The 27,906-nt window shown below is 48.5% G+C and overlaps 1 protein-coding gene across 3 annotated transcripts in view; it reads right to left on the reverse strand.

Moving 5' to 3' along the window:
• Positions 1-22,707, reverse strand: part of SYT17 (synaptotagmin 17) — an 88,693-nt gene extending 65,986 nt beyond the window's left edge. The window contains exons 1-5 of one of the 3 annotated variants that reach the window (XM_061401262.1): positions 22,280-22,707; positions 18,708-18,725; positions 17,927-18,075; positions 11,338-11,486; positions 7,639-8,258 (exon numbers count right to left, since the gene is read on the reverse strand). In XM_061401262.1, the coding sequence (XP_061257246.1) occupies positions 7,639-8,258; positions 11,338-11,486; positions 17,927-18,075; positions 18,708-18,725; positions 22,280-22,294 (951 nt within the window). In that variant the 5' untranslated portion in view covers positions 22,295-22,707. Of the gene's footprint in view, positions 1-7,638; positions 8,259-11,337; positions 11,487-17,926; positions 18,076-18,707; positions 18,731-18,875; positions 21,845-22,279 lie in introns of those variants that run through there. The other 2 variants (XM_061401263.1, XM_061401265.1) reach the window with 2 other exon arrangements.
• Between the last annotated feature and the right edge of the window lie 5,199 nt (positions 22,708-27,906).

Consider the following 27,906-nt stretch of genomic DNA (forward strand, 5'->3'; position numbering starts at 1 on the left):
TTCCCTTTGGCTCCTTTCCAGTCAGTCCCCTTCTCCAGTCACAACTACCATTTCAATTTTTCACCATAGATTAATTTTGTGATTCTTGAACTTTCAGTTCAGTTCAGTTCAGTCGCTCAGTTGTGTCCTACTCTTTGTGACCCCATGAACTGCAGCACGCCAGGCCTCCCTGTCCATCACCAACTCCCGGAGTTCACTCAAACTCATGTCCATCAAGTCAGTAATGCCATCCAGCCATCTCATCCTCTGTCATCCCCTTTTCCTCCTGCCCCCAATCCCTCCCAGCATCAGAGTCTTTTCCAATGAGTCAACTCTTCGCATGAGGTGGCCAAAGTACTGGAGTTTCAGCTTTAGCATCAGTCCTTCCAAAGAATACCCAGGGCTGATCTCCTTTAGAATGGACTGGTTGGATCTCCTTGCAGTCCAAGGGACTCTCAAGAGTCTTCTCCAACACCACAGTTCAAAAGCATCAATTCTTCGGCGCTCAGCTTTCTTCACGGTCCAACTCTCACATCCATACATGACCACAGGAAAAACCATAGCCTTGACTAGACGGACCTTTGTTGGCAAAGTAATGTCTCTGCTTTTCAATATGCTATCTAGGTTGGTCATAACTTTCCTTCCAAGGAGTAAGTGTCTTTTAATTTCATGGCTGCAATCACCATCTGTAGTGATTTTGGAGCCCCCAAAATACAGTCTGACACTGTTTCTACTGTTTCCCCATCTATTTCCCATGAAGTGATGGGACCAGATGCCATGATCTTCGTTTTCTGAATGTTGAGCTTTAAGCCAGCTTTTTCACTCTCCTCTTTCACTTTCATCAAGAGACTTTTTAGTTCCTCTTCACTTTCTGCCATAAGGGTGGTGTCATCTGCATAGCTGAGGTTATTGATATTTCTCTAGGCAATCTTGATTCCAGCTTGTGCTTCAACCAGCCCAGCGTTTCTCATGATGTACTCTGCATATAAGTTAAATAAGCAGGGTGACAGTATACAGCCTTGACATACTCAGCAGTGGCCACAGGACTGGAAAAGGTCAGTTTTCATTCCAATCCCAAAGAAAGGCAATGCCAAAGAATGCTCAAACTACCGCACAATTGCACTCATCTCACATGCTAGAAAAGTAATGCTCAAAATTCTCCAAGCCAGGCTTCAGTAATACGTGAACCGTGAACTTCCAGATGTTCAAGCTGGTTTTAGAAAAGGCAGAGGAACCAGAGATCAAATTGCCAACATCCGCTGGATCATTGAAAAAGCAAAAGAGTTCCAGAAAAACATCTATTTCTGCTTTATTGACTATACCAAAGCCTTTGACTGTGTGAGTCACAATAAACTGGAAAATTCTGAAAGAGATGGGAATACCAGACCACCTGACCTGTCTCTTGAGAAACCTATATGCAGGTCAGGAAGCAACAGTTAGAACTGGACATGGAACAACAGACTGGTTCCAAATAGGAAAAGGAGTACGTCAAGGCTGTATACTGTCTTGAACTTTATATATATGCAACTTTATACATATGCAGTTCTTAAACTTTATATATATGCAAGTCATGCTCTCTTGGGTCTGGCTTCTGTTTTGCATAATGGTTGTCAGCAGGACGTTCTACTTAGCATAAAGTTTGTGACATTCATCCATGCTGTGTGTATCAATACCTGTGTGTCTCCTTTTTCCTTTATTGCTGAATAATGTTTCATTATATGAATAAACAATAAATTTGTTATCCCTTACTCTGTGGATGAGCACCTGGGCGATTTCTAGTTTGGGGCTATCTATCACATATAGAGTTTTTTTGAATGTGCATGTACAAGTTTTTGTGTAGACATAACATTTTCACTTCTCTTCGGAGTGGCACTGCTGGTTCATGGGGTAGATTTGTTTAGTTTTACAAGCAACTACTAGAATCTCTTCCTAAGGGGTTATATCACACGATGTGCCCACAACACAGTCTTGAGAGTTCCGGTGGCTCCACATGCTCACCAACATTGGGTGTTGTCAGTCTCTGTGATTTTAGTCATTCTGATAGGTGTGGTCTCACTAAGGTTTTAACCTGCATTTCTCTAATGGATAATGAAGCTGAGCATTTTTCCATGTGCTTTTAGATCATGTGCATGTGTCTTCTGTGAAATATCTGTTCAAAACTATTGCCCATTTAAAAACTGAACTTTGTCTTTTATTTATGAGTCATTGGAGTACTTTATATATTTTGGAAATTAAGTATGGTGTCTCCCCCAGTGACAGGTCTCTCCAGGCAGCCTGGCTGGGTCACCCCTCCTTCTCAAAACACTCCAGGGCTTCTCACACCCACAGGAATAAAATCCAAGTCTTTAACCCAGCCTACAAGGTCGATGTGATGTGGCCTTTTTTCCCAGTTCAACCTCACCTCCTGATGCTCTCCCCTCACTTACTCTCCAGCCTCACATCCTGCCTCAGGGCCTTTGCACTTTCTGTACTCACTGTTTAAATGCTCATCCCTGAACATCCCCCAGGCTCACTCCCTCAATCCTCCTGGCTCTCTACTTAAATGCCATCTCCTCACCCACCTGGAACAGCTTCCCCACTCTCACCCGGCCACTCCTCTCCAGACCCTAATCCTGCTTTATTTTTCCTCTTGGCAGAGACAATGCCAAGAGGCATAATGATGTGTTAACTCATTCGCTCACTGCCCACCTCTGTCCACTAGACCATAAGCTCCCTGAGGTCAGCAGCTTTGTTTTGCTTTCTACAGAGAACCAGTCTAATGTCTTGGTTATGACACATCACTTTTTAAGCCAAAGGGCCTCAGTTCTACTACTGAGCATGGACAAATCATTTAACTTTTCTCTGTCTTAAGGGGCTGAGAGAACTTACTGAGGTCTGGGAGACTCACAGCCCATTTCCCCCTTTTGTAAAATGAACGCTTGTGAGATAAACAACCGATCGTGTGTAGAACATTGCCTAGCTCATAGCAGACACTCATGAGTGTAGAGTGAAATTAGTAGCCCCAGCCCCTAGAAAATGACAAGCACCCAACAAATACTCATTGACTAAATATATGGATGGTTTATGTATGTACAATACTTTTACTGCATATTTATAATGTACAGTCTATTTATAATTTTCCTTAATTTGAGGGGCTTTCACAGTCAGAAGTTAATTTCTCTTGAGAAGAGTTTACATCCCGAGAGATGCACTGCAACGGAGTGGGGAGTAGGTACCATGTCTCCACTTGACACGAGCAAACCAAGATCCATGAGGTTACATGACGCCAGTCCTAATGGAACTCGTGAAAGGGCTGGAAGAACAACTCTGGCTCCTCCTAATGCTCTGTGAGTTTCCAGCATGTCCACGGGGCCTCTGTTCTCTCCAGCTCCCTCCTCCTTCCTTCCCCAAACAACATAATCTCTAGAGAAATGAATATCCTTCATCCTGAATTTTTTTTTCTGACTTAAAAAAACCTGAAAGAAATAACTGTACATCCATGTTCACAGGAGCATTAATCACAATAACCAAAAGGTAGAAACAACCAAGCTTCCATCGATGGATGCATGAACAAACAATATGTGATCTACCCACACAATGGAATACTACCCAGCCTTCAAAAGGAAATCCTGCCACAGGCGACAACATGGATGAACCTTGCAAACATTATGCTACATGAAATAAATCAGCCTCAAATAGGAAATACTGTGTCATTCCACTTATAAGAAGTACCCAAAAGTAGTCAAACAGAAAGTTGAGTGGTGGCTGCCAGGGGCTGGGGCCAGCAGAATGTGGGGAGCTGCTGTTTAATGAAGACAGCTTTATTTTGTGAAATGAAGAGAGTTTGGATATGAATGGGGATGACGATGTATGTGTATGTACTCAATATCACTGAACTGTACACTTAAAAATGGATAAGATGGTTAATTTTATGTGTGTTTTGTCACAATTATTAATAATTTTTTTAAAAAGAGTTGAGACTACATGGATTTCACCTCTAAATGGCCAAAGCATCAATTCACTTCAATCCACTCGGATGAGAGAATTTCTCTCAGCGTCCAGTATAACTTCATACCACATCAATCATCCCACACACTTCATATCCCTATGTCTTCATTTCCACTATCTTTCGAGCCAACCTTCTCAATGAGGCCCAGTCTGCAGTAGTTCCAGTAGCTGCTGATTTACTGAATGCCAAGATCAAAGACACACTCGTGTCTTGTGTTCAAAGGCACAAAACAGCTGAGACATTCTGCCATGAGCCAGAGGATGCCTACAAGCTGGTCCTACAACCAGCAACCCATGTCCGCATGGGGTCCCCACGGTGGAAACTGTAGGACTAACAGATCCTAGGAGGCACTCTGACCCACAAACTGTGAAGTCAGGCTGAAAACGAGAAACTGCTTCCACCCCACACGCAGCTGCATCCTCGGAGTGCTTTGCTGAAGACAGACGCCGCCTCCAGTGGACGCCAGCAGACAGACACCACCTCCAGCGGTGATGCCATGTGACTGCCTGGGCGCACAGTGTGTGGATTTGATTTTCTGTCTCCAAGGCAGGCCTATTTTGCCTGATGTGGATTTTTGTTCAAAACCAGTATCTCCTTTCCCACATTTGGAATGAAAAGCAAAGCAGCTCCCTGGAGCTCTGCCCTGTGGCCTGACCCTGACCACTGTCTCTCCCTGGAAAACCCTCCTTCCCAACAGGGAACAGTCCAGCCCCCATCTCACCTTTTCATGGCAGACCCTGTTCTGTCCTCCACCCTGCACCCTCCCCTTCACCCCACAGCAGGCTTTCTGGCCCTCGGCACTATGGACCATCTGGGGCTAGACCTTCTGTGTTGTGGGGTCTGTCTTGCGCATTGCAGGCATTTAGCAGCATTCCTAATCTCCACCCACCAGAACTATCCCATCCATCAAACCCCAAATTTCTCCCAGCACTGCCAAATGTCCTGGGACCAAAACTACCCCTGTTTAGAACCACTGTTTTAAAGAATCAGACGCTTCAGGGAGGCCCAGGGCTGCCCGGTTAAAAATCAGATTTCCCAGTCCAGTCCCCACCAGAAACCTGTGATCAGGGCTGGATGGCTCCCTTGTCTAAAGGAAGAAATGCCGCAGTGAGTCCAGGATCCAGACTTCCCCTCCCAACCACACACCAGGCAGAGGCTCAGCCTCGCGTGGCGGTCACCCTCACCTAGGCCACTTCAAAACCTGCCTTGCAGGGTTTTCTCCTGCATCCCCTTGTGAGTTGAATTGTGTCCCCTAAAAGTGACCTGACATCCCGACCCCCAGGACCTCAGAATGTGACCTTCTTTCCAGATGTGATTAGATGAGGTCATCCTGGAACAGGGTGGCCCCTAATCCAACATGACTGATGTCCTTATAAGAAAAGACACAGAAACACACAGAGAGAAGGCCATGGGAGGAGGGAGGCAGAGATCAGAGTGATGCAGCTATAATCCAAGATTGCCAACAACCTCTAGAAGCTGGAAAGAGGCAAGGAAGGATCCCCTCCAGGCTTCAGAGGAAGCACGGCCCCGCCAGCACCTTGATCTTGGACTCAAAACCTCCAAATTGTAAAACAATAAACTACAGTTTTAAGCCACCCAATTTGTGGTGCTTTGTCACAACAACCCTAAGGAAACTAAGCCACCTCGAAATTCTATCTCAAGCTCTGCTTCTAGACACCCCAACAGACAGCTGACGTGCCCACTCAAAAAGCATATACTCTTGCTTCCTGGGATCACCTCCTAAATTAACGACCTGCACCCACCTCCAGCCCCTGGCCCCAGCTTTCAGGAACTGCACCAGGGGAGGTGCACCCAGAACTTTCCATTTCAGCCAAGATAACACTCAGCCAAGACCTAGAGGAACCAACCTGTGGGCATGTCCAGACCCTCCCCCTCCAGGGCTCTGCCCTGACACAAAGAGTGGAATCTGGAATTCATCATGTTTGGTGGGTCTCCCTCTGTCCACATAATTTTCTTGACAGCTGAAAACCTCGATCTCAAATATCGAGGAGGATACATGACATGATCCCATATATCCTGATTGTGTGATGGGAAGGCAAACTTAGGATTACAGCAGACACTAACTACCTTCTCCCGGCCACGATCATTCCTGCCTACATGGATCTGCCAGCTCTTGTACATATTTTGCATCTGTGGATGTCAAGGGTCTCTGTACCCGCCAATGTCACAAGCCAGAAATACCAGGAAATGAACCTCCCCATCCCCCAGCCCTCGTTCAGTGACTGACAGGAGGTGGTGTATTAACACCCCAGCTCCCTCGCCTCTTGGGAGGAAAGGCTCTTAGGCCTATGTCCAACACTGGCTCCTGGCTCCCCTAGCAGGTTTCTGCTCCAGGCACCACAGTGGTGGCTGGCCTGATACCTGCATCTTTTAAATGACGTTCCTACCTGCTCTTCGTATTTCCTCCAGTGTCACCTCCCTATTAAATGACTCCCTTGCCTGAGAGTCTTCTTTTTCTTGGGGAATCCAAACTAAGAGAGTGATAGCTTTGAAGATGTGTATACACACACATACAATGTAGCAGCCCCTCCAGTCTTCATGTTTAACCCGTGCATCCCAAACGTGATGCCGGATCATCAACTCCCTGGCCAGCAGAGCTCAGCTTTAGAAGCACCTTGGTGTATTCGATGCAAAGTAATCCCATTTGCGTTACAAGGATCACTGTCTGTCATGGATGGTCTTGACCAGCCTCCAACTGGGTCTTTTTCCCCTGGACTCCCCCCACATCTTTCCACCCACAGTAAATGCACTGCTGTCCTCCAGCCCACAGAATGCCCCAGGAAGGGACCCTAAAGCCCACTGGGGAGAGGGCTTGGTCCACGGGTAGCTCCCCAGGCAGCCCACTGCGTGTCACTGGGCTGGGAGAGGGAAGGAAGCTAATCTGACAATTCACCTGAAAAACAATCATCCATCATCCCGGTCTTCAGCCCTCATCTTATTTTTCCCAGATCAATTTCTGAAAGTCAAAATGACAGATAGCTTCGTACTCTGGACAATAATTCTCCTTAGTAAATAACCCAGCATCAATGACAAAAAGCTCCCAGGGGTAGTGCTGGTTACCTGAATCCATACATATGATATAATTTCATAGAACTACACACACACACACTTGCATGCACACGCACACAGGAGATGCTGGTGAAGGGACTTCCCTGGTGGTCCAGTGGCTAGGAGTCTGCACTCCCAGTGCAGGGGACCTGGGTTTGACCCTGGCCAGGGAACTAGATTCCACATGCCACAACTAAAGATCCTACATGATGCAACAAAGATTCACGATCTTGTGTGCCGCAACTAACACCCAATGCAGCCAAACAAATAAATAAACATTAAAAAAAAAAAAAACTGGTGAAAATTGCGTAAGGTCTAGTTTAGCTACCAACAGCAGTTTCTTGGTATCCTAGTGTACACAGATCGTATGAGATTTACCATCCAGGAAGCTGGATGAAGAACACACAGGACTCCCTGTACTGTTCTTGCAACTTCTTGGAAATCAAAAAATTATTTTAAAATCAAAAGTTTTAAAAATGCAAAAAAACAAAAAACAAACCTCCCCAAACAAACAAAACTTAAATACTGAGATTAAAAAAATAATAATAATAATCGTTTTTTACAAAGCTACCAGCAGGAGACACTGCCAACCCACCCCTTACCTGAGAACTGGGAATCAGCGCCTTCCACCAGTGTCCGCCCTTCACCAGGTCGACCTCGCACAAAGGCACAGCCACCTTGCCGATGACGCAGTGGCGTGAGAACTTATCGAAGTCCAGCACGGTCAGGAGCAGGGTCCTCCTCTGAGCCTCCAGGAAGGGGATCTCGAAAGTGTAGCGCTCCTCGAACACCGGCTTCTGGGTCTTGCGTTTGACTCCGGTCTGCTTGGAGTTCTTCTGGTCCGGCAGCAGGCAGATCTTGACGTAGGGGTTGGAGTGCGCCATGTCCTGGCGCGCGCCGTCGTGGGAGATGGGGGGCGGCAGGTCCCGGGCCTCGATCACACGCACGGTCAGGCGGTTGTGCAGCAGGTCGTACTGCGTGCTGAAGTGCAGCATGCCCAGCTGGTACTTGGACAGGATCTCCGCGTCCGTCAGGAAGTCCACGTCGTCACTGTTGGAATCGAGGGAGTACAGGCGGGGCTCGAACTTTCTGAAGTAATCATCCGGCGTATAGGTCCGTCTGAGCACCGAGGGCTGGATGGGCTCTTTCTTGGCGCTGAGAACGCCGAACTCGATGGGCTTAATATCAATCAGTGGGGAACTGGGCCGTCTGGACTCGAGACCTACACACCCAGCAGAAATAACAATTAACACCACCAAGTACTGGACTGGATCTGGGCCGATATGTGAGATCGTAGATTCTCACATTGTTTGCTCTGCTTCATAATGCTCTTTCCATGTGCTCTCCACTCCTGGAAATCCTCTTATTTACTCTATGAGAGGAAGGGCAGCGGCACAAACATCCCCATCTCCACGGCAGCTAATTGCCAGGCACTGCTCTAAATGCCCTGCATACATGGAGAAGGGAATGGTTACCCACTCCAGTATTCTTGCCTGGAGAATTCCATGGACAGAGAAGCCTGGCGGGCTACAGTCCATGGGCTTGCAAAGAGTCGGACATGACTGAGCGACTAACACTTTCACACTCACAGCCTTCACAAGATATTAGCCAGTGACTATTACCTTCACTTTACAGATGAGGAAACAGAAACTCTAAGTAACTCACCAAAGGAGGAGTTACCAAAGGAGGAGTTACTTAGCACACGACTAGGAGAAGGAGGAGCCAGGGTCCGAGCCCCACTCTCTGGCCCCAGGGTCCGACTCTAACCTTTCCCCCATACTGCCTCCACTTTCACAGAGTGGGCTCTGGGGCCTGTGTCTGGGTCAAATTCCAACCCAGCTACTTCCTCGTGAACCACGTGACTCCCTAGTAACGAGCCAAGTGACTCCAGGCACATTTTACACACTCGGTTTTCCCGTCTGTAACATGGAGCCAATCATAGCAACCACATCAAAGACAGTGGTGAAAACTCACTGAGCAATGCTTGGAGAGGGCTCAGCACAGAACGTGCACGTGGTGCGAGGCACTGAATGGTAACTATTATACATCTCCAAGGATCACATTCACAGCTCATCACTTTCGGGGTGCCTCTCCCCTCCCCGTTAAGCAGAAGAGTTCGCCGCTCCCAGGTTCATTGTTGCTATCTTTGCTCATCTCTCTATTCTAGCAATAACCTCACGGCACTCTTTTCTCTTTTAAAGCACTTAATTGAGGTATGACTGACACACAAGAAGTTGTCCATATTCAATCTACACAACTTGATGGCCTTGATGATAAGTATGCACCCGTGACTCCATCACCACAGTTTATGCCATAAACTATCCATCACTTTCAAAAGCTTCCTCCTGCCTTCTTTATTTACTTACTTTTGTGTGTTTGTTAAGAACATAAGATCTACTCTCTTAGCAAATGTTTAGGTACTCCACATAGTACTGTTAATTTTACACACTCTGCTGGAGTGGATTTCTAGAATTTACTCATCTGGCATAAGTGAAACCAACACCTGCCTGGTTCAAGCTCCCCGGGTAACCATGTCCTACTCTGCAGATGCTTAGGAGTCTGACTATGAGATTCCTCATGTTGTTGGGAAAATGGCATAGTATTTGTTCTTTCATGGCATCTTGTTGATTGCCCAAATACCTGCCTGTTGGCTAAAACCATGAGCCCTTGCCAGTGCATGGTTGCACCCTGATAACTGTGTGCTAAATGCAGTAATCTCTGTATAGAGCTGGAAGCAAGATTTAGGAATCATCTAGACCAGCGCTATCCAAGAGAAAATAAAACGTGAACCAGATACAGACATACAAGGCCACACTTCAGTTCAGTCACTCAGTCATGTCCGACTCTTTGTGACCCCATGGCCTGCAGCACGCCAGGCTTCCCTGTCTATCACCAACTCTCGAAGTGTGCTCAAACTCATGTCCATCGAAGCCCACAAAGGCAACTTAAAATTTTCTTGTAGCCACAATTATGTAAAAGTACAAAGAAGCAGGTGAAGTTAATTTTTATATTTTATTTAAACCAATATATCCAAAATATAATCATTTCAACATGTAACCAATATAAAAACATTTTAGACATTCTAAATTCTTTTTTCATACTGGCTTCAAAATCCAGTGGGTATGTAACACATACAGTGCATCTCAATTCAGCTACATGCCTGTGGTGGCCACTGTATTGGACAGCAGTCTGCACAGGGCAGACAGGCCCTCTTATTCTACAGATGAAAAGACGGAGGCTACAGAAGCCAGACACCCGTTCTGTTTCACTATTTCAAGCTCTTGAAATTTACTTTTTTCTTCTTCCCCATCCACTCTCAGAAAAGATCAGAGATCTCAATCATTTCCAGCTGAGTGGATTAGTTTCATGAATTTAAGCCTTTTCCCTCTGTTAAGTGAATTTCAGACATCAGCTGCATGAGACAGAGGAGACACACTTGGCTAGTGACAAGAGGCTGGGAGACTCTAGGCTTTATCCCCCTTTCTCCTCCCCACCCAAATCACACCCTCTGGTCTACACCCAGGCTACAGTGTGTGTGTGTGTGTGCTGAGTGGCCACTCTAGAGTGGGCCAAGGGCCAAATTCAACCCAGAGATACATTCTGTTTGGGTTGAAAAGTAAGGAAGTTTCATATAAAAACCCAGACTGCCAGTTTCTCTTTAGAAAGGTCAGGTAATACAATCCCACATGGCTACAGCTGAGTAGCAGCTGCTCCCCTTCAATGAGACACTGGCTTCCCAACTGGCCCCAGTCCCCACCCTGCCCTAGTGCCAGGCCAAGAGTCGACTGCCATTTGTCACTCACTAGGGTGATATTTATCTCCCTCCAGCCCTTGGCACTTAGCCACTGACACAATCCACCTGGCCCCTCAGGTCACTTGAATCTGCAGGCCCTGCTGTGTAACATGGTAACTAACACTTGGCTTTCGGGGTCTAAAATGATATATGCTGACAATGTCATCAACTGAGCCAATTCAGTGAAACTTGTGATCAGTGTAAACAAAAATCAGTCAAAATGATTGCTTCTGCCTGAACTTGGCAGAAATCAGGTATGATGCCCTCCTTTGTCACACTGTCGTTACCTCTCTGTCATCCTGTCTCCTGGCTGTCACACCACACTCCACTCCCTCGCCAGAGGCAACCCTGTCTTTCATGTCTCTCCCTGGGGGTGCTGTTGAGCATCTGGGAATCCCAGCTCTTTCCCTTTATCCTGGGGACCCAGATAATGGGGTTGTACTTCATGGACCCCAAGGGGCAGCTGACTTGAACCAGGACCCGCAACAGTCAGAGCAGAGAGGCTTACTTGAAATCCTCCGGGTCAGGCTGTATGTAGACTTAGATGTGTCTGAGGATGAGCATCTTCTATCTGGGGAGTTGGTCCGTGGGGTCAGCGGGACGTCACTGGCTGTGTGCACAGAGTCCCCGTCCTTGTCACTGCTCCGGCTGGCCAACCTGTAGGAGGGAAGAGGTCTCAGTGACTGTCAGAGAATCCCCAGGGACTGGCACCTCTGTCCCATGGGGGACAGACCAAGGATGAAATTGCTCTCAGGCCCAGTCTACGCAACTTGGAATAATGCAAATTTGAAATAAATTCTCAATAGCCCTTAATTCTTAATAATGTCTTGCTTTTTGCACAAAATGTGATGTGAAATAAATTAATATTTCTCAATTAGAACGATCTGCCAAGAATTTGCATAATTTCAAAGCTGAGGCTGGGGTGGGGGAAGGGATATGTAAACTTATTCAGGATATTGCCACACGGGCACCACCTGACTAAACCAAGATCAGTTCAGTTCAGTCGCTCAGTCAAGTCTGACTCTTTGCGACTCCATGGACTGCAGCACACCAGGCATCCCTGTTCATCACCAACTCCCAGAGTTCACTCAAACTCATGTCCATTGAGTTGGTGATGCCATCAAGATGGGACCTCTCAGTCTTCAGTCTGGAAGGAACCACGTGGCTGTTTAAATGCATTAGAACTTCTGCAAGTAATTTTTGGTAAGAATTATCTTGTAGTTTCAACAGTCACTATGTCTATAACATCTTGAAAAAACATCCTGTAACAATGTCACTCAAAGGTTCTTGGGACTTTGGTGGTGATCCAGCAGCTAAGACTTTGTGCTACAAAACGGCCCTGAGAATCAATGATTTAAGAACAACAGTTCGGTGCGTAGAAACACCAGTAAATAGCAGCAACCACAACTCAATGTTCTCCTAATAAAGATTAGAAATGCTGGAAAAATAGAAAGTACACTCTTTGTGGGTTGGGGTACAAAGTAGTACTTAAGGGCTGGCTCAAGGCAAGTCCCTCTCTCTCCCTCCATCTCCCTGTCTGTAAAATGGGACTAATATTAGTACCTGCCTTACATGGTTACTTTGAAGATCGAGCTAACATATATAAAATGATTAGAACAGTGTTTGGTATGTTCTAGGTAGGTGCTTGACTGAGTGACTTCGCTTTCACTTTCCACTTTCATGCATTGGAGAAGGAAATGGCAACCCACTCCAGTGTTCTTGCCTGGAGAATCCCATGGACACAGAAGCCTGGTAGGCTGCAGTCCATGGGGTTGCACAGAGTCGGACACGACTGAAGAGACTTAGCAGCAGCAGCAGCAGCAGGTAGGTGCTCAATACATTTTAGCTGATGTTAGCAATATTATAGCAGAGGTGGCTTTAAGATCCCCCAATACTCACATAGCTAGTGAGGATGCTGGGAGTGGGGGTAAGAGGAGGGGAGAGAGCTGGCAAAGTGGCCGTGAGATTGATGCTGTTGATAACAAGCCCCTCAGCCATCACAGCCACAGACCAGTACCTTCCAAGACTGCATCCCCCAAGTTGACATTTAAACCTGCGGAGAAACCAATCTCGAAAAATGCAAATTTCAAGTTCTGGGAGGTCAGAGGCATCCTGTGCATGACATGAAATGGATCTGATGTTCTTCCAAAACTAGGGTCACAGCTGGGACAAGCAGGCATGTTACGGGGGCAATGCCCAGTGCCTCCCACTCCTGGTCAAGAATAGGAGAACATAGCATATGAAACGTGGGGCCGGTGGGGGCATGGAAGGGAGACAGGGTCACACTAGATCAGTCTTTCTCTCCCGTAAAGGAAAGCAGCTGCATCTCCCCAGGAAGGCAGCAAAAACATGTGATGGCCCCTGGGGCCCTCCACCTGCATGGCCTGTTTCCCGGCTGTTACACCTCATGGTGGCCACTGCCTCCAGCTGCGAATTCCCATCAGTCTTCAAGGGACAGTTTAAATGCCATTGCTTCCTGAAGCCTTGGCTGCCTCCTCTCAGACATAGTACCAGGGTATACTGGGCCACCCCTGCCTGCTCTGCCACCACCAAACCTCCACGCCCTCTGTCCCTTCTACCTGGAATGCTCGTCCTGCCCCATCACCTGTCTCGTTCCTCCTTATCATTCAGCTCTCAGCTGCAACAGCACCTCCTCAGAGAGGACCCACCAGTCCAGTCGCCTCCTCCCAGCCCGTCTCCCCTTACCCCTGCACCTTTTTTTTTGTCCCCTCCAGCACATACCTCTTTTTCAGTGTGGCCTGCCTGCTTCTCCTTTGCATCTGACACTAAGCCAGAGGCCCATGCGGGCAGAGGCAGTGTCTTTTTCGTTCACCACTGCCCTCCTAGCACGGCACCTGGCACGTGTGGGGTGCTCTGATTTATTTTTTCAGTGAATGAATGAATACACATTTCTGGTGGCTTTTATCTGACTTATCTTGTGTCACAGTCACCTGAGTGCATGACTTGTCGCCCCTCCCATAACAGGCTACAAATCTTAATGTTGGCATCTGCTTTATTAGGATCAAAGGTAGCAGCAGCTACTGAGCACCTACTATGTGCCAGGCACTGTGCTAAATGCTCTATCTGAACCGTCATTTCAGGCTTGAAACAATCCAGGAGTTAGTTGTTATGAACCACCCCTACCCCTTTTACAGACAGGGAAACGGAGCCCTGGTCAGGTGGCGGGAGGGAAGGAGAATGGATCTGCACCACTGAATGGCAGAACCCCAGTGGAATCCAGCAGCACCAGACTCTGGACTACATGCCCCACACTACCGAGCTGGGCATCCCCTAGGAGGCCTGGAAGAACCCTGCACATAGTAGGTATTCAACACATGCTTCTTGGACAAAGAAATAACCTAATTCACTCTTCAGTGGGGGTCTTTCTGGCACTGCCATAGAAGGAGCCAGTCGGATGGTACCATATGGTGAGTTGGTTTTCCTGACTCTCATCAGCCCAGTCCAGCCCAGGAAAGCTGCAGGTCCCACACGACAAAAGCGTACGTGACAATTAATGGTGTGTCCCCTCTGATCACACAGGCAAAGACCCAGCTCACCTGCCACATGCCACCCTACAGAGAGGCACATTCTGTGGTTCCCTGCTCAAATGGCACAGTAGGAATGTACTGCAAAGCCTGTACTCTTTGACATTTCTGCTCCCTGCCTGTTTGATAACATGCAACTGCCCGCTTGGTAAATAAATCTGGGGAAAGCACAAGCTGTAAATTCTCTTTCTGGAGGATTCAACCTGCCTCCTCCTTACAGATTTTTCTTAACATTTGGTATGATGTTGATTATCAAAAATGTCCTCGGTGCTATCCAGGATTGAAGGAAGACCTGGGTCACCTTGGGAAGCACACAGGTCATATACAGCTGTTCAGACGTGCACTGCACAAGTCTAGGTGGTCTCACTCATCATGACCACCATGTGAAGGGCGCCCCCTGAAACTATGTGGTGAGTTGGCTGCTGGAAGTTTCCAGCTCGCTTCTCTGCTTGTAGCATAACCAAAACAAGTGTCTTCCCTGAGGGTGCTATCCCAGATAGAACCCCCTGCTTGCACAAAGGGTCAGCGACCTGAGCAAAACACAACGTCCTCCAGCTTAGTAGCCACACATCTGTAACACTCACCATCTGAGGCAAACAGACTGATTTTCAGTGTCTATCAGGGGTCTCCTCTGGTTCAGAAGAAAATCCAAATTCCTTAATCTGGCATTTGAGACCCCACAGAACCTGAACTTGCAGGCTCCTTTTGTCTGATTCCCCCAACTGTTCCGAGATGCAGTGTCCCACCTATGGTGTTTATGTACGCTGGATCTAGTCACAGCATCCAAATTGTTTATTACCCAGGCCAGCAAACTTGGGGCCCCCTGCCTGATTTTGTAGAAGTGTTATTGGAGCATAGCCACGCCCATTCACTAGTGAATTGCCTGTGGTTGCTTTCGCACTACAAGGATGGAAGTGAGTGGCTGCAATAAAAACTAGTCCATGAGGCTAAAATATTTACCCTCTGGCCCTTTATAGGAAAAGTCTGCCAACTCCTGTTCGACTAGCTTAGTTCATGTGTTTCAGGTAGAATAACCCTCTCCTTGGTTTCAGGTCAGGAAACCCAGACATTATCCCAGAGCTTTTTCCTCCAAGCAAAAGTGACTGGATCAAGTGATTGGCATGTGACCCAAACCAGAGCAATGAGAGCCTTTCCTGATATTTTGCTGCATATGTCAAACATATGTCAAACATGACATGCATATGTCAAACATAATGCAAAGAAAAAAGAAGGCTTAAGAATGAGGGCAATACAGAAGAAACAGAAAGAAAGACAGAGAGAGCACATACACGCACATCCATGACATCATCTGAGCCCCTGGATCCAGTTATGCCTGAAGCCATTTTCCCAGAACTTTTCCATAACAAAATTCTATGCAGAACTGTCATATGTGTGTGCAGGATGTGAATACACAACTAATTTATTTACCTGCTTTATCTCCTATAGTAAAGTGAAAGAAAGTGAAAGTCACTCTGTTGTGTCCGACTCTTTGCAATCCCATGGACTGTACAGTCCGTGGAATTCCCCAGGCCAGCATACTGGAGTGGGTAGCTGTTCCCTTCTCCAGGGGATCTTCCCAACCCAGGGATCGAACCCAGGTCTTCCAAATTGCAGGTGTATTCTTTACCAGCTGAGCCACAAGGGAAGTTGAAGAATACTGGAGTGGGTAACCTATCCCTTCTCCAGCGGATCTTCCCGACCCAGGAATCAAACTGGGGTCTCCTCCATTGCAGGTGGATTCTTTACCAGCTGAACTACCAGGGAAGCCCTTATCTTCTATACCAGATATTAAATCCCCTGAGCATGGGAACAGGACTCCATCTAGTCTTGTGCCTCCCGTGGTGCCTGGTACATAGGACAACCTCAAGAACTAACTACCAAAAAAACTGAGCTTAACTTTTCAACAGCATAATTGACACTTTCAGGACTCAGTTTCTGCCTTCAGGTTAATCAGCTGGTCAATAACTATTTTTTGGAATGAAAAAAAGACAGATAATTGCCGTGCCGTCACAGAGCTGGAATTCTTTTGAGCATGGCTTTAAAGACACCAGATGGGCTGAGCCAACCTCCATCACTAGAAAATGGGAACAATCCCTTGATTAATGAGCTGGTTTCACCAAACATCTCAACTCTGTGCACAACTGCAGGATTCAGTCTACAACCTGTGAGTCAGGGAAGGTTCTTTCACATAGTCGTTACATCAATTTAAAGAATCTCTCAATAACTTAATAATGATAGAGATGAATACTTACTACTGTGCTAAGCATGTTACATGCATATGTCACTATTATTAATAGCAACCCTATAAAATAAGTTCTATTACTTCCCCTACTTTACAGATGAGGAAACCCAGACCAAAATAGGGTAAAAAGAATCACTTATGTTTATGATTGCCAACAAGGTATTTTTCCATAAACAAATTTATGCAATCATCACAACAACTCTATAAGATAAATACTACTTTTTTTATCATCCCCATTTGACAGATGGGAAATCAAGGCACAGAGAGATCAAGCAACTTGCCTGAGGTCACAGAACTGGAAAAAATTAGGAGAAGTAGGATTTGAACTCACAGATTGTAACCCAGAGCCATTCTGCTATGAAAATATTTGATACTTGCTTCTCAAAAAAAAAAAAAAATCAGAGGATTGAGGCACGACCCCCAAGGAAAAGATGGGGTGCCAGAGGCTTCTGGAATCTTAGCCCAAGGATTTACCTGAGACAGCACAGCATTCCCACTGAGGCTCCAGCTGTGGGCCCTCATACCATCTTCCTGCCTCCCTGGGCGTCCTTCTCTACATCATGGGAAGCTGCACTGGACGATTCCCAAGCCCTGGCCCTCTAGATTCAACCCAGACTCTGGCCACGCTCCTCTCCCAGCCACAGAGAGGTGGCCCAGACACGTGGCTGAAAAGCTTCAAAACTGCATTCCCAAAATATCTGAGCGACTGGCAGATGGAGATGTTGTATGCAGGCGCGGGAGGAGAACGAATTGGAAATAAAACGAAAGATGCCAGAGAGAGCATAAACAGCGTTGGAGGACACGATGGAGCCTGGAGGTGTGTTCTGCTTCCCTGTTTCTGAAGTTCTTGCTCAGATCAGCAAAGAGGCACCTGTTTGTTCATGTCATCCACACCAAACACTGAGTGTTTAGCATTAGCCGGGTGCTAGGATGGTTCATCAAACTGACTTGGATGGAAAAACCTTTAGGATCTGGACATCCCTTGAAGAACAGAGACGCTCACAGATCTCTTTTTCCACTTGGAACGACACTCAACATGATTAAAAGCGCCCACATGCTTAGCATTACACGGTTCGTATCTCAGAAGACCGGTTGTGAAAACCAGCTGAACCAAAGCCCCACCCCGAGCTGGTCTCACCAGCTTGCCAAACGCAATGAGGCACACAGCACAACCATCAGCGACTAAGAGGTCAATGGAAACGCAGCCTTTCCCCCCTCCATACCCCTAGTTGTCCCAGACCCCTCGCAGAAACAGAGAAAAGAAAGGTCTTAAGGTGGCTTTCCAGGAAGTTTGGAGCAGTTTTACTTACAGCCAGGGAGGAGTCTGGGCAGGGAAAGGTCCCAGAATCTCAACTTCATCCTCACTCGACTGGCAGCAGCTGGACTCATAGCACTTCTGACAGCAGTGGCGGCAAGTCCATCTGCAGAGCAGCAGGTCGGAGATTCTAGAAAGGAAACCCTGAGCCCATGGCAGGAGGTGGGCAGAGGAGAGATGGGAAGAGGAGGAAGAAGAGGAAAAACACCTACAATTACAAGCAGCCGATCCCTGATGAGAAATAACGACATTCAGGAGGTCTGTCTCCACGGCTGATCTCTTAGAACAAACTGTTTTCCATTTCTATTTACCAACTGCAGGTACGAAGATGGCAAACACCAACCAGCTCGAGCCATTAATAGCAAGCAAAACGTTTGCAGGTATTTTCCTTTGTATATGAACGTCTTTCTTGACATGTGGGTGGTTTATTCAACATCGTGAGGGCTATGCAATATGTTCGCAAAACACAACGATTATTACTTTGTCTTCTTGAAAGCAAAGCACAAGTTTTTTTTTTAAGTAATTTCATGACATTAAAGTAAACAGAGATAATCAAATGGAATAAGTAGAGGGTGGGAAGGGAAACCTAGTCTCATTAACTAGTATCTTTTCACCGGGATCTCCCTTCCCTAGAATGGCATGGAAACCGAGCTGTTATCAACATCCGGTTGTTGTTTAATATTCAGCATCCCCACAGCCCCACAAAAGGCTCCAAAATGAAAAGCAAGCATTTCTTGATTACAAGCCAGACGAAACAAATCACTGAATTCACTCACCTCGTTTAAAGGTTCCAACTGCCCTTTTAGAGATCCACGTGAAGCCAAGGGGCACAGGGGGCGAGGGATGACACAGAGAGAGAGACAAGACCAGTTTAGCAATATTCCTGCAACTCAAAAAAAGAAAAAAACAAAACAAAACAAAAAACCCTGCTTCTTTCCACTTACCATCCTGGGAAGGGAGCTGACCTCCTAACAAAGTGCTGCTACCTTCAGGGCTGCTGGTAGCCTCCTGGCTAACCAACACCGAATAAATGGGAAACTTTAGCATTTCGATTTGATTTGCACCGTATGCTGTTATGAATCAGAGCGGGTGGATAGATAGTCATGCTATCCAATGCAGCCACACTTCAGGAGAGGAGCAAACCTTCCTATACAGAAATAGCCATGAAGCCAACCCAGAAGGACATGATTAGCTAACTTGCAGGCAGGCACAGCATGGATGTCACTTGGCTCCCCCACCCTCCCAGAGGCCCTACCTTCCAATTCTGCTCCAATGGTGGGGAGCTTCATATGACCACCCACAAATAGAGGGAGCGGAAAAGAAAGCCATAGTCTGGTCCCCGGGGAAGAAGGGAGGGGCTCCCTTCCATCTTCAGTCCCACCCCCACCCCAGCCTCTTCTCATCGGTTCCCAAAGCACAGGCTCACCCCACCCCCTGTCTGGGAAGGGTCTTCACAGTTTTCCAAAAAGCCAAGTAAACCAGATAGGTTATGAGGAGTCTCCCATGGAACTCAGAACTTTGAGTCAAGGAAAAAGCTAATCATCGTTCTCAATTCTTTTGTGAGGTGAAGAAGGTCTTAATTTGGTACCACTATATGTAACATCTTTCTAACAGTTGCAAATCCCACCCCTGCCTTCCTTTTTAAACAGACAGCAGACCCCAGCTCAGAGCCTTGCAGACAGACTAGCTAGTTAGAATTCAAGAATGTGGCATTATTCTCATTGTATTTTTCCTATTGCCTTCAGTTTCTATCAGGTGACCCTGGTTTTCTATTATGGTAGTGACATGACGTTTCCTTTTCATATTAAAGTTAAAATAAAGCACAAGTCCATTTATAGAAAAGAAATTAAGTAAATAACATCACAGGTGGTACATAGCTCGTGAAAAACTCAAAATCCTTGAAGTGACAAGGGATTTACTACAGTTTGGGGGGAAGAAGTCTTGGACACCAATCACAAGGGGCAGGGGGAGATACAAAACTGGGAAAAGAGGCACTCGTCCTGGCCTCATCAGTGGTCAGTCATGTGACTCAGGCAAGTTGGGAGTCTGAGCCTCAGCTACCTCTTTCCTTTAATGGAAGGGCTAAGCTAGGACACTATGAAAAGGCTCTGTGCTGCCTAGTACCTGCATGCTTTCTGTGGCTTATGAGAACCAGACAGTTTGTCAAGTCCAATTGGATCCTGCCAGGCACTGGGGACTGTCCTGGCCGACAGAATGGTGAGGCGAAGAAAGCAGCAAGCAGCTATGCCCTCATGGGGCTTACATGAGAAAGTACTTTAACATGCTCACGGTAAAGTGCAGGGTTAAAGGGATGCTTTTTCACAACGATCCAGGCTCACAGGAAGGCATTTCCTGGGTATACAGTGATCAAAAGAGAACCATTTCTAAAAGCATGATGAGCAAAGGCAAAGCTACCTCAGGGGTCCTGCCTAGGTGCAAGGTGAGTGTTAGGGGGCAGAGAAACCAAGGAAGAGGAAGAGGAAAGGGAGATGCACTGAGGCTCCCAAGCGTGCTGAGTCTTTGGGCCTCAGGCTCAGGTGTTTGACCCAATGGAGGAGAACTGATTCGAGCCAGAAAAAAAAAGGAGGAAGGAACGTCCGGATATTCTAGAACAGGGGGTGCAAGCTATGACTCAAAGACCAAATTCAGCCTGCGGCCTGTTTTTCTATGACCCTCCAGCTAAGAAGGGTTTGTATATTTTTAATTGGTTGAAAAAGCTTTAAAGATGAATACTTCTTGACTCGTACAAAGTATATGAAATTCAGTTTCAGTGTCCACAAATAAAGTTTTATTTAAACATAGCCATGCTCATTCATTTACTAGTGTCTCTGTGTAGTGCCATAATAAAGAGGTGAAGTGTTGTGACACAGACCGCTCAGCCCTCGAAGAAAAACAAATATTTACTATGTAGGCCTTTACAGAAAAAGTTAAACACCTTGTTCTATAAGAAAAGTCAACATCACCGGGCCATCCTCATACCAGATGCTTAACAAATCCCTCACCAATCCCCATCCCACCCACTTCCTAGGCCTCACCACAACCGCTAAGCCCCTGAGTGGCCTTGGGCAAGTCACTTCATTACTCGGTGCAGAAGACAGTCATTAAGAGCCGTAGAAGCCCGTTCTAACGTGGTTCAGGTCTCAGTGCGTGGTCCTTGATGGGCAGGGACCACGCCGCTTCCTCAGCTGTGTTCCCGGTGCCCACACATATTACATGTCACCCAAGTGTTTGCTGAACGTGTTCAGTGGCCACTCCCCCCAACAACATCCCCACAGTAGGTGAACAGTAAATGTGACCTTCATTGAACTTGAAAAGATGACCTAAGGATTCCATGAAAGGGAAGTCAATGGAGCGAATCTAAGGCAGGAGAGGGATGGGGCGGCTATGAGCGGATGGCAGGGCAGAGTTCCCCGGCAGGTGGAAAAGACTAAGGACAGGAGGAGGTGCGTGTGTGAGCCAAAGTGGGAGGAGGTATCAGGAGCCCCTCCAGTGGTGGGCGAGGGCAGAAGCGAGCCCAGAGGCACCCGTCTGCCTCTGGGCAGGCAGAATGTAGGAGCCCGTCGGTATCACTGCCAGGGGCAAAGGACCCAGTGCCAGAACAAGCAGCTCAGCGGGTCTGACCGCATGACCTTGGCGCTGACCCGTCGCCGCTTCCCCCCTCGTACTGAGGAGACAGGTCTCTTAGTCAAGCATGCCCTCCTCAAGAAAAGGAGCCTGGAAATTATTTCAGCCTAAGGATTCTTGCGGGGTGTCCCCAAGATGAAGGGAAGGGGGGTCCACAACTCCCAAGGCAATGGCCCAAAGTAATCGGCTGCCCCCCAACACCACCAGTGCGCCTCCGGGGTGTCCCCCACCCCTCAGCACCCAGTGCCCGGGAGAGACGATGTCCTTGTCCCTCCCGGCCGGAACAGCTGCCTCCGGCTCGCTCCGCCGACCAATTAGCCAGAGCCGTCACCAAGGCAACGACAGCTGGCGGGCCGGGCGGCTGGCGCGCCCCGGGCCGCCCTCCCCGCGGCCCCTCCCCTGGGGTGGGGTGCCCGAGGGACGGGGTGGGGGAAGGGGGGGAAGAAAAGTCCGCCCCACCCCCAATCCTTCCCCAGGAGGTGAGGGCGCGCGTGCAGAGTCCACTTGGGGCCCTTCATCCCGGGATGTGGGGGGTCCCCAGCCTCTTCTCCTGGGGCGCACCCCCGCTGCTGCACAGGTTGCCTTGCGCTCAGGCACCCCTTTTCTCGAGGCAAGTTTGTGGCAGCCCAGCCGTGTGCCCTCCCTTCCGCGCGCTCACAGTCAGAGGGGGCGCGGCACCCCCCCACCCCACACCGCGGACCTGGCCCCCCGGCCTCAGCCCTACCTGGATGTACGCCATTTTCGCCCGCGCGCACTCACTCCGGCCCGGGCATGGCGCCGCCACGGCCACTTTGCCCTCGCCAACCGGAGAGAGGGGAGAAAGCAAAGGGGGAAAGGAAGAAAAAGGCAGCCGGGTGGCCCCAGACGTGACTGGCGTGGCTGATGAGCGGCGCCCGCCCCTCCGCCGGCCGCCCCGTCCTTGCCTTCCCCTGCGTTCCGGCTCCGGGAGTCGGGGCCGCCTCCCAGGTTGGGAGAGCTTCGGCGCCCAGGGCCCCCGCCTCGGCCTCCCTCGCCGTCCCGCGCTCCCCCCGAGGCGCTCCCCAGGCGGGATTAAGGCCGGGGCGCCTGGGGAGGGAGCCCGGGGCAGCCGCGGGGACTGCAGCGACCCCAGCGCAGGCGGGGCCGGAGACGCTGGGGCCCGGGCGCGCCAGAGGCGGGGGAGGGGACCGGGACGGGCAAGGAGGTGGGAGGGGGCGGTGCGCGGGTCAGCCCATCCGGTCGGCACCGGGGCTTGGCACCTACCGAGAGCAGGGCCCCCGGGGCGGCCGTGAAGCTGAAAGGGCACGGTCCAGCCCGCCGCAGAGTCTGGAGCCGGGAGGGTCCTCCCCATCCAGCCCTTTCCTAGACCGGGTTGGAAAAACTTTATTCCCGCCCCACCCGACGCGCCTAGAACTGTTGCGGTGAGGAATGCAGAGGCTAAGCGAATGGAAGCCTCAAGTTAAGATGGGGCCTTGGGCGCCCCGAGGGAGATGCACTGGCGAGGGCGGCAGGTGCGCGCGGAGAGACCCGAGCGTCCCTTTACCCTAAACCTGCTCGACTTGCGCCCTGGGCGCAACAGGTCTGGCGCCGGGCGGCCCAGCAGCGCCACCCAGCGTCGCGCCCAGCGTCCTGCGCGTCTCTGCCCGCTGGAAGCTCCGCGCCAGCGAGCGTGCGCCCCCGGGCGTGTCCACCCGCCAGCCTGCCTGCCCACGTGGCTGGGGCGCCCTGGGCCTGGAGGCTTCCCCCAAACCGGTCCTCCCACCCCAAAGCCACAGAGCTGGGGCTGACTCTCCACTGCGGTATCTGAGGTGGAACACTGCCCTCTGCAAGTTCTCTTTTTAAAATGTCCAGACATCTTCAGTTGCCAGTTTACCAACCATTTAACCTTCCAGCGACTCTATCTTTTCATCAATAAAAACAGCATAAAATTTCCGCCCTGCCTATCTTCCAGGACTGTTTTTGTGGGAGTAAATGAGGAAATGAACGCGGAAGTTATGAACAAAAGGTGTAATAACATATGTGTAAATATTTCGTGTAAATATCTAGCATACATATACATTTCTAAGTATGATAATATTTCATTTGTAGCACATGGCATGTAACATATGTCGAGTGCTTATAATTTCGCAGGCATCTCGCTCAAGCATTTCGTCTTGTCCTCCCCTGCCTTGCTCATTCCTGTATGTCTGGCAGAGTGCTGATGTGTGTGGATGCTCAGTCAAGTCCTCTGTCCATGGGATTTTCCAGGCAAGAATACTGGAGTGGGCTGCCATTCCCTCCTCCAAGGGATCTTCCTGACCCAGGGGTTGAACCAGGTCTCTTGTGTCTCCTGCACTGGCAGGTGGATTCTTTACCACTGAACCCACCTAGGAAGCCCAGCAGGGTGCTTGACTCCTCTTACCTTTCTGAGGGGGGCACTGCAGCTCTCCCCAGTTTACAGATGGGGAAATTGAGAAGCACAGAGGGAAAGTCACTACCAAAGCAGGACAGGTGGCAGCTGACGGCACTGGCATTTGAACCCACGTGGTCTGCACTCCTAAAACTTGGTGCATATCCACGATGTTTCTTTTGCAGTGATGGGAAGTGATGCTTGGTGGGGAGAGGGCTTCACAGAGGAGGGGTTCCTCCTGGCATGGGTGCTCCCCCGGGGTACTTAAGGGAAGTGGAGGAGTTCCCCAGGTGTTCCTGTGAGGAATGGCTAAGCGTTTTGAGACTGTGCCAGTCTCAAACCTTTTAACCTTTTAAAACCTTTCACAATAAATTCAATCTTTTAATTCTCTGATAGGCTTGAGGTGGGTACTGTTACTGTTCCACTCTTTTAGATGAGAAGAAAAAAAAAAAAGGAGTCACAAAGCAGTGAAGTTGCCCAGGAGCTGTACATACAGCATCAAGGAGCTAGAATTCAAATCAAGGAGCTGGAATTCAAGCCTAGACTCCCTAAACCTAGCCTTTGCCGGATATTGGGGAGAGGGGGGTGAAATCCTTAGGGTTAGTTTCGTACTTTAATCTGTAAAAATTTAAAGCTGTCTCAGAATATCAAACACCCCTCTGCCAATGAAGAAGATTACTTGAAATGGGGATAAGAGAACATACCCCTGGAATTACATCAATAAAACACTTTGATGTATGTCAAGCACCTGGCAGGCAATGGATACGTAATAAATGCTTGTTGAATAAATACATCGATGGTATTATTAGCTAATGTGGGTGCCTCCGACATATGTGCCTTCACATATGTTCTTGTATAATCCTCACCAGAGCCCTGCAAAGTGGGCACTGTCATCACCCATTTTACAAGTGAAGAAGTTGAAGTTCCTGGAGGAGAAGGGAGTCATCCAAAGTAAACAGGGAGAAAGTGACAGAGACAGGAGAAAAGTGCAGATCTGGTTGACTGGAAAGGCCCAACTCTTTAGGGCTGCACCATCCTGCTTCCAGTGAAAGAAGGAACAAAGAAATGGGTCCTGCGTCGTTCAGCAGGGGACTGTCAGAAGTCACTTCAGGGTCCCCAGCTCTGCTAGCCTCTCCCTGCCCTAGAGAGGACCCACAGTCCAGCTTTGAGGTGTAGCCTGGACTCAGACCAAGGCTGAGCCTGTTTGGACAAGGCAGCTGGCACCTTCACGGATCTCAGTAAAGAAGCCCCAGACCAGGACAAATGTGTGGAATTGCATGTGACCTGTGGTGTGATGAAGGGAGGTCCAGGGGGCTATCAGGGTACTGAGTATTTGTGGCCCCAACTAGTGTGGTGAGAGTCAGAGAATGCTTCTTGAGGTGTGACCTTAAGTGTGAAGTGTTAGTCGCTCAATCATGTCCGAGTCTTTGCGACCCCATGAACTGTAGCCCGCCAGGCTCCTCTGTCCATGGAATTCTCCAGGCCAGAATACTGGAGTGGGTAGCCTTTCCCTTCTCCAGGGGATCTTCCCAACCCAGGGATCAAACCCAGGTCTCCCACATTGCAGGTGGATTCTTTACCAGCTGAGCATAAGGGAAGCCCAAGAATACTGGAGTGGGTAGCCTATCCCTTCTCCAGTGGATCTTTACAACCCAGGAATCAAACTGGGGTTTCCTGAATTGCAGGTGGATTCTTTACCAGCTAAGCTACCAGGGAAACCCTGCCTGGGACTTTATCACCAACAGAAATCATGTATATTCCTGTCACATTACAGTTGTTGCAAATAACTTGACATTTCATTGACACTCTTTACTGTTTGAAAATTACACCCATTATTGGGCCTCCACGCTAGATCTTTCTGTTTAATGCATTAATGAAGAAGCACATGTGCTGTGCTTCATTGCTCAGTTGTGTCTGACTCTGGGACCCCATGGACTGTAGCCCACCAGGCACCTCTGTCCATGGGGATTCTCCAGGCAAGAAAACTGGAGTGGTTTGCCATGCCCTCCTCCAGGGAATCTTCCCAACCCGGGATCGAACCCAGGTCTCCTGCAATGCAGGCAGATTCTTTACCATCAGAGCCACCAGGAAAGCCCAAGAATACTGGAGTGGGTGAAGTGAAGTGAAGTTGCTCAGTCATGTCTGATTCTTTGCAACCCCATGGACTGTAGCCTGCGAGATTCCTCCCTCCATGGGATTTTCCAGGCAAGAATACTCAAGTGGGTTGCCATTTCCTTCTCCAGGGGATCTTCCTAACCCAGGGATCGAACCCAGGTCTCCTACACTCCGCAGACTCTTTACCATCTGAGCCACCAGGGAAGCCCAAGAATACTGTAGCCTGTCCCTTTTCCAGGTGATCGAACCAGGGTCTCCTGCATTGCAGGTGGCTTCTTTACCAGCTGAGCTACCAGGGAAGCCTGAAGAAGCACATATATTACCATATTTAAATTTAAATTTGGTTTTAATATTTTGATAAATATATATCAGTATAATTTCACTGTAATCCTATATACCCTCCTCTATGTTGAAAAGACATTATTCCAAGGTGGCGTCTATAGACTTCAAAAGACTGGCAGGATGTCCATGGCAGAGAAAGGATTAAGAAGCCCTGGAGGTTGCTTAGAGGTCAGAGGGCAACTCCAAGGAGCTTTTTAGCTAAAGTGAGGGGAGGGAGGTGCCAGATGAGATTTAACAAGTAGGAGGGGCCAGATGTCTGGTAGCCTTGTCAGTTACCCAGTAGAAGATCAGTATGGTGAGGTTGAGAAAGATTTTGGCATGAGTGTGTGTGTGTGTGTGTGCCTGAAGGCAGAGAGACTGATGCAGCAAACCAGGTAAGAAGCAGTGTGAGTCTAAACCAAGGTCATGGCAATGTATCAATGCCTGAAAGTGAATAGACAATGATAAGGGTGTGGAAGGCAGGAGAGGCTGGAGGAGGGCAGGTTTGCCAGGAGAGGAATTCAGGTTTTGTGTCTGAATATGTTGAACCTCAGATATGTATTGTCTAGGGTTCCTGAAAGAAACCCAGTTCAATTCAACTTGAGCTAAAAAGAACTTACGGGCTCATTAACTTGGAAGGCCAAGGGCAAATCCCAGTCACGGCTGGATTTAGGGCTGCAATGAAATCACTTTCTCTCCATATCTCACCTCTTCACAGCTTCTCTCGGAACTCTGGATTTTTTGCCCCCTGAAGTAGGTTTGATTCACATGGCAGAAAAATGGCTACTCATGCTTTGAGCTTATATTTTGACAGTTTATGCTCCAAAGGGAAGAGAGACTTTGTACGCAATCTTAGGGAAAAACTCTAATTGGTCCTGCTTAGGTCACGTGCTTACCTCCGGACCAAGCACCGTGTCTGGAGGATCCAGCACTGTGTCTGAGTCAGCCTGGACCAGGTGACCGGATATGTGTGGGTATCATGAGCCAGCATGACCTCACAAGGACCCAGAGAGGAGGAGAAGCAGTTCTCTAAGAAAGATTCTGGGAGACAAAACAACAACAAAAAACACCCATAATGATATGCAGTGGAATATCAGATGGAGATGCCAATGGGCACGAGATGCCAATGGTTCATGTTCAGCCCCTCCTAACACAGAAGGACAGAGTCGAAGATCAGGAGACGAGGCTTCAGTCACCTCCTGGTGGCACTCCTGGGCTCATCTCTAACTACAGGGTCTAAAAGGAACCTGGCCGCTCACCTTCTTCCCTCAGAGACCCAGCTCTGGATGGCAGAGGCAGGCACATAATAATGATTTTTTCTTTATGATCCCTAAGAAGGTAGTGAGAGGTGGCACTGCAAACCACAGACCTCAGGATACCTATTATAATCAAAAGCACCAGAACAAAAGCAGTCAGTGGCATCCATATGGGCAACACACATCCTGGTTAGGTGACTTTCTATTTCTGCCCTACGGGCTGACAGCATCATCTCCCAAGTCAGTTTTAATTATACAGCTTCCAGAACATGCCATTTAGCGCCAACCCTG

This window comes from Bos javanicus, chromosome 25 (assembly GCF_032452875.1).
Source record: "Bos javanicus breed banteng chromosome 25, ARS-OSU_banteng_1.0, whole genome shotgun sequence".
NCBI classification, from domain to species: domain Eukaryota; kingdom Metazoa; phylum Chordata; class Mammalia; order Artiodactyla; family Bovidae; genus Bos; species Bos javanicus.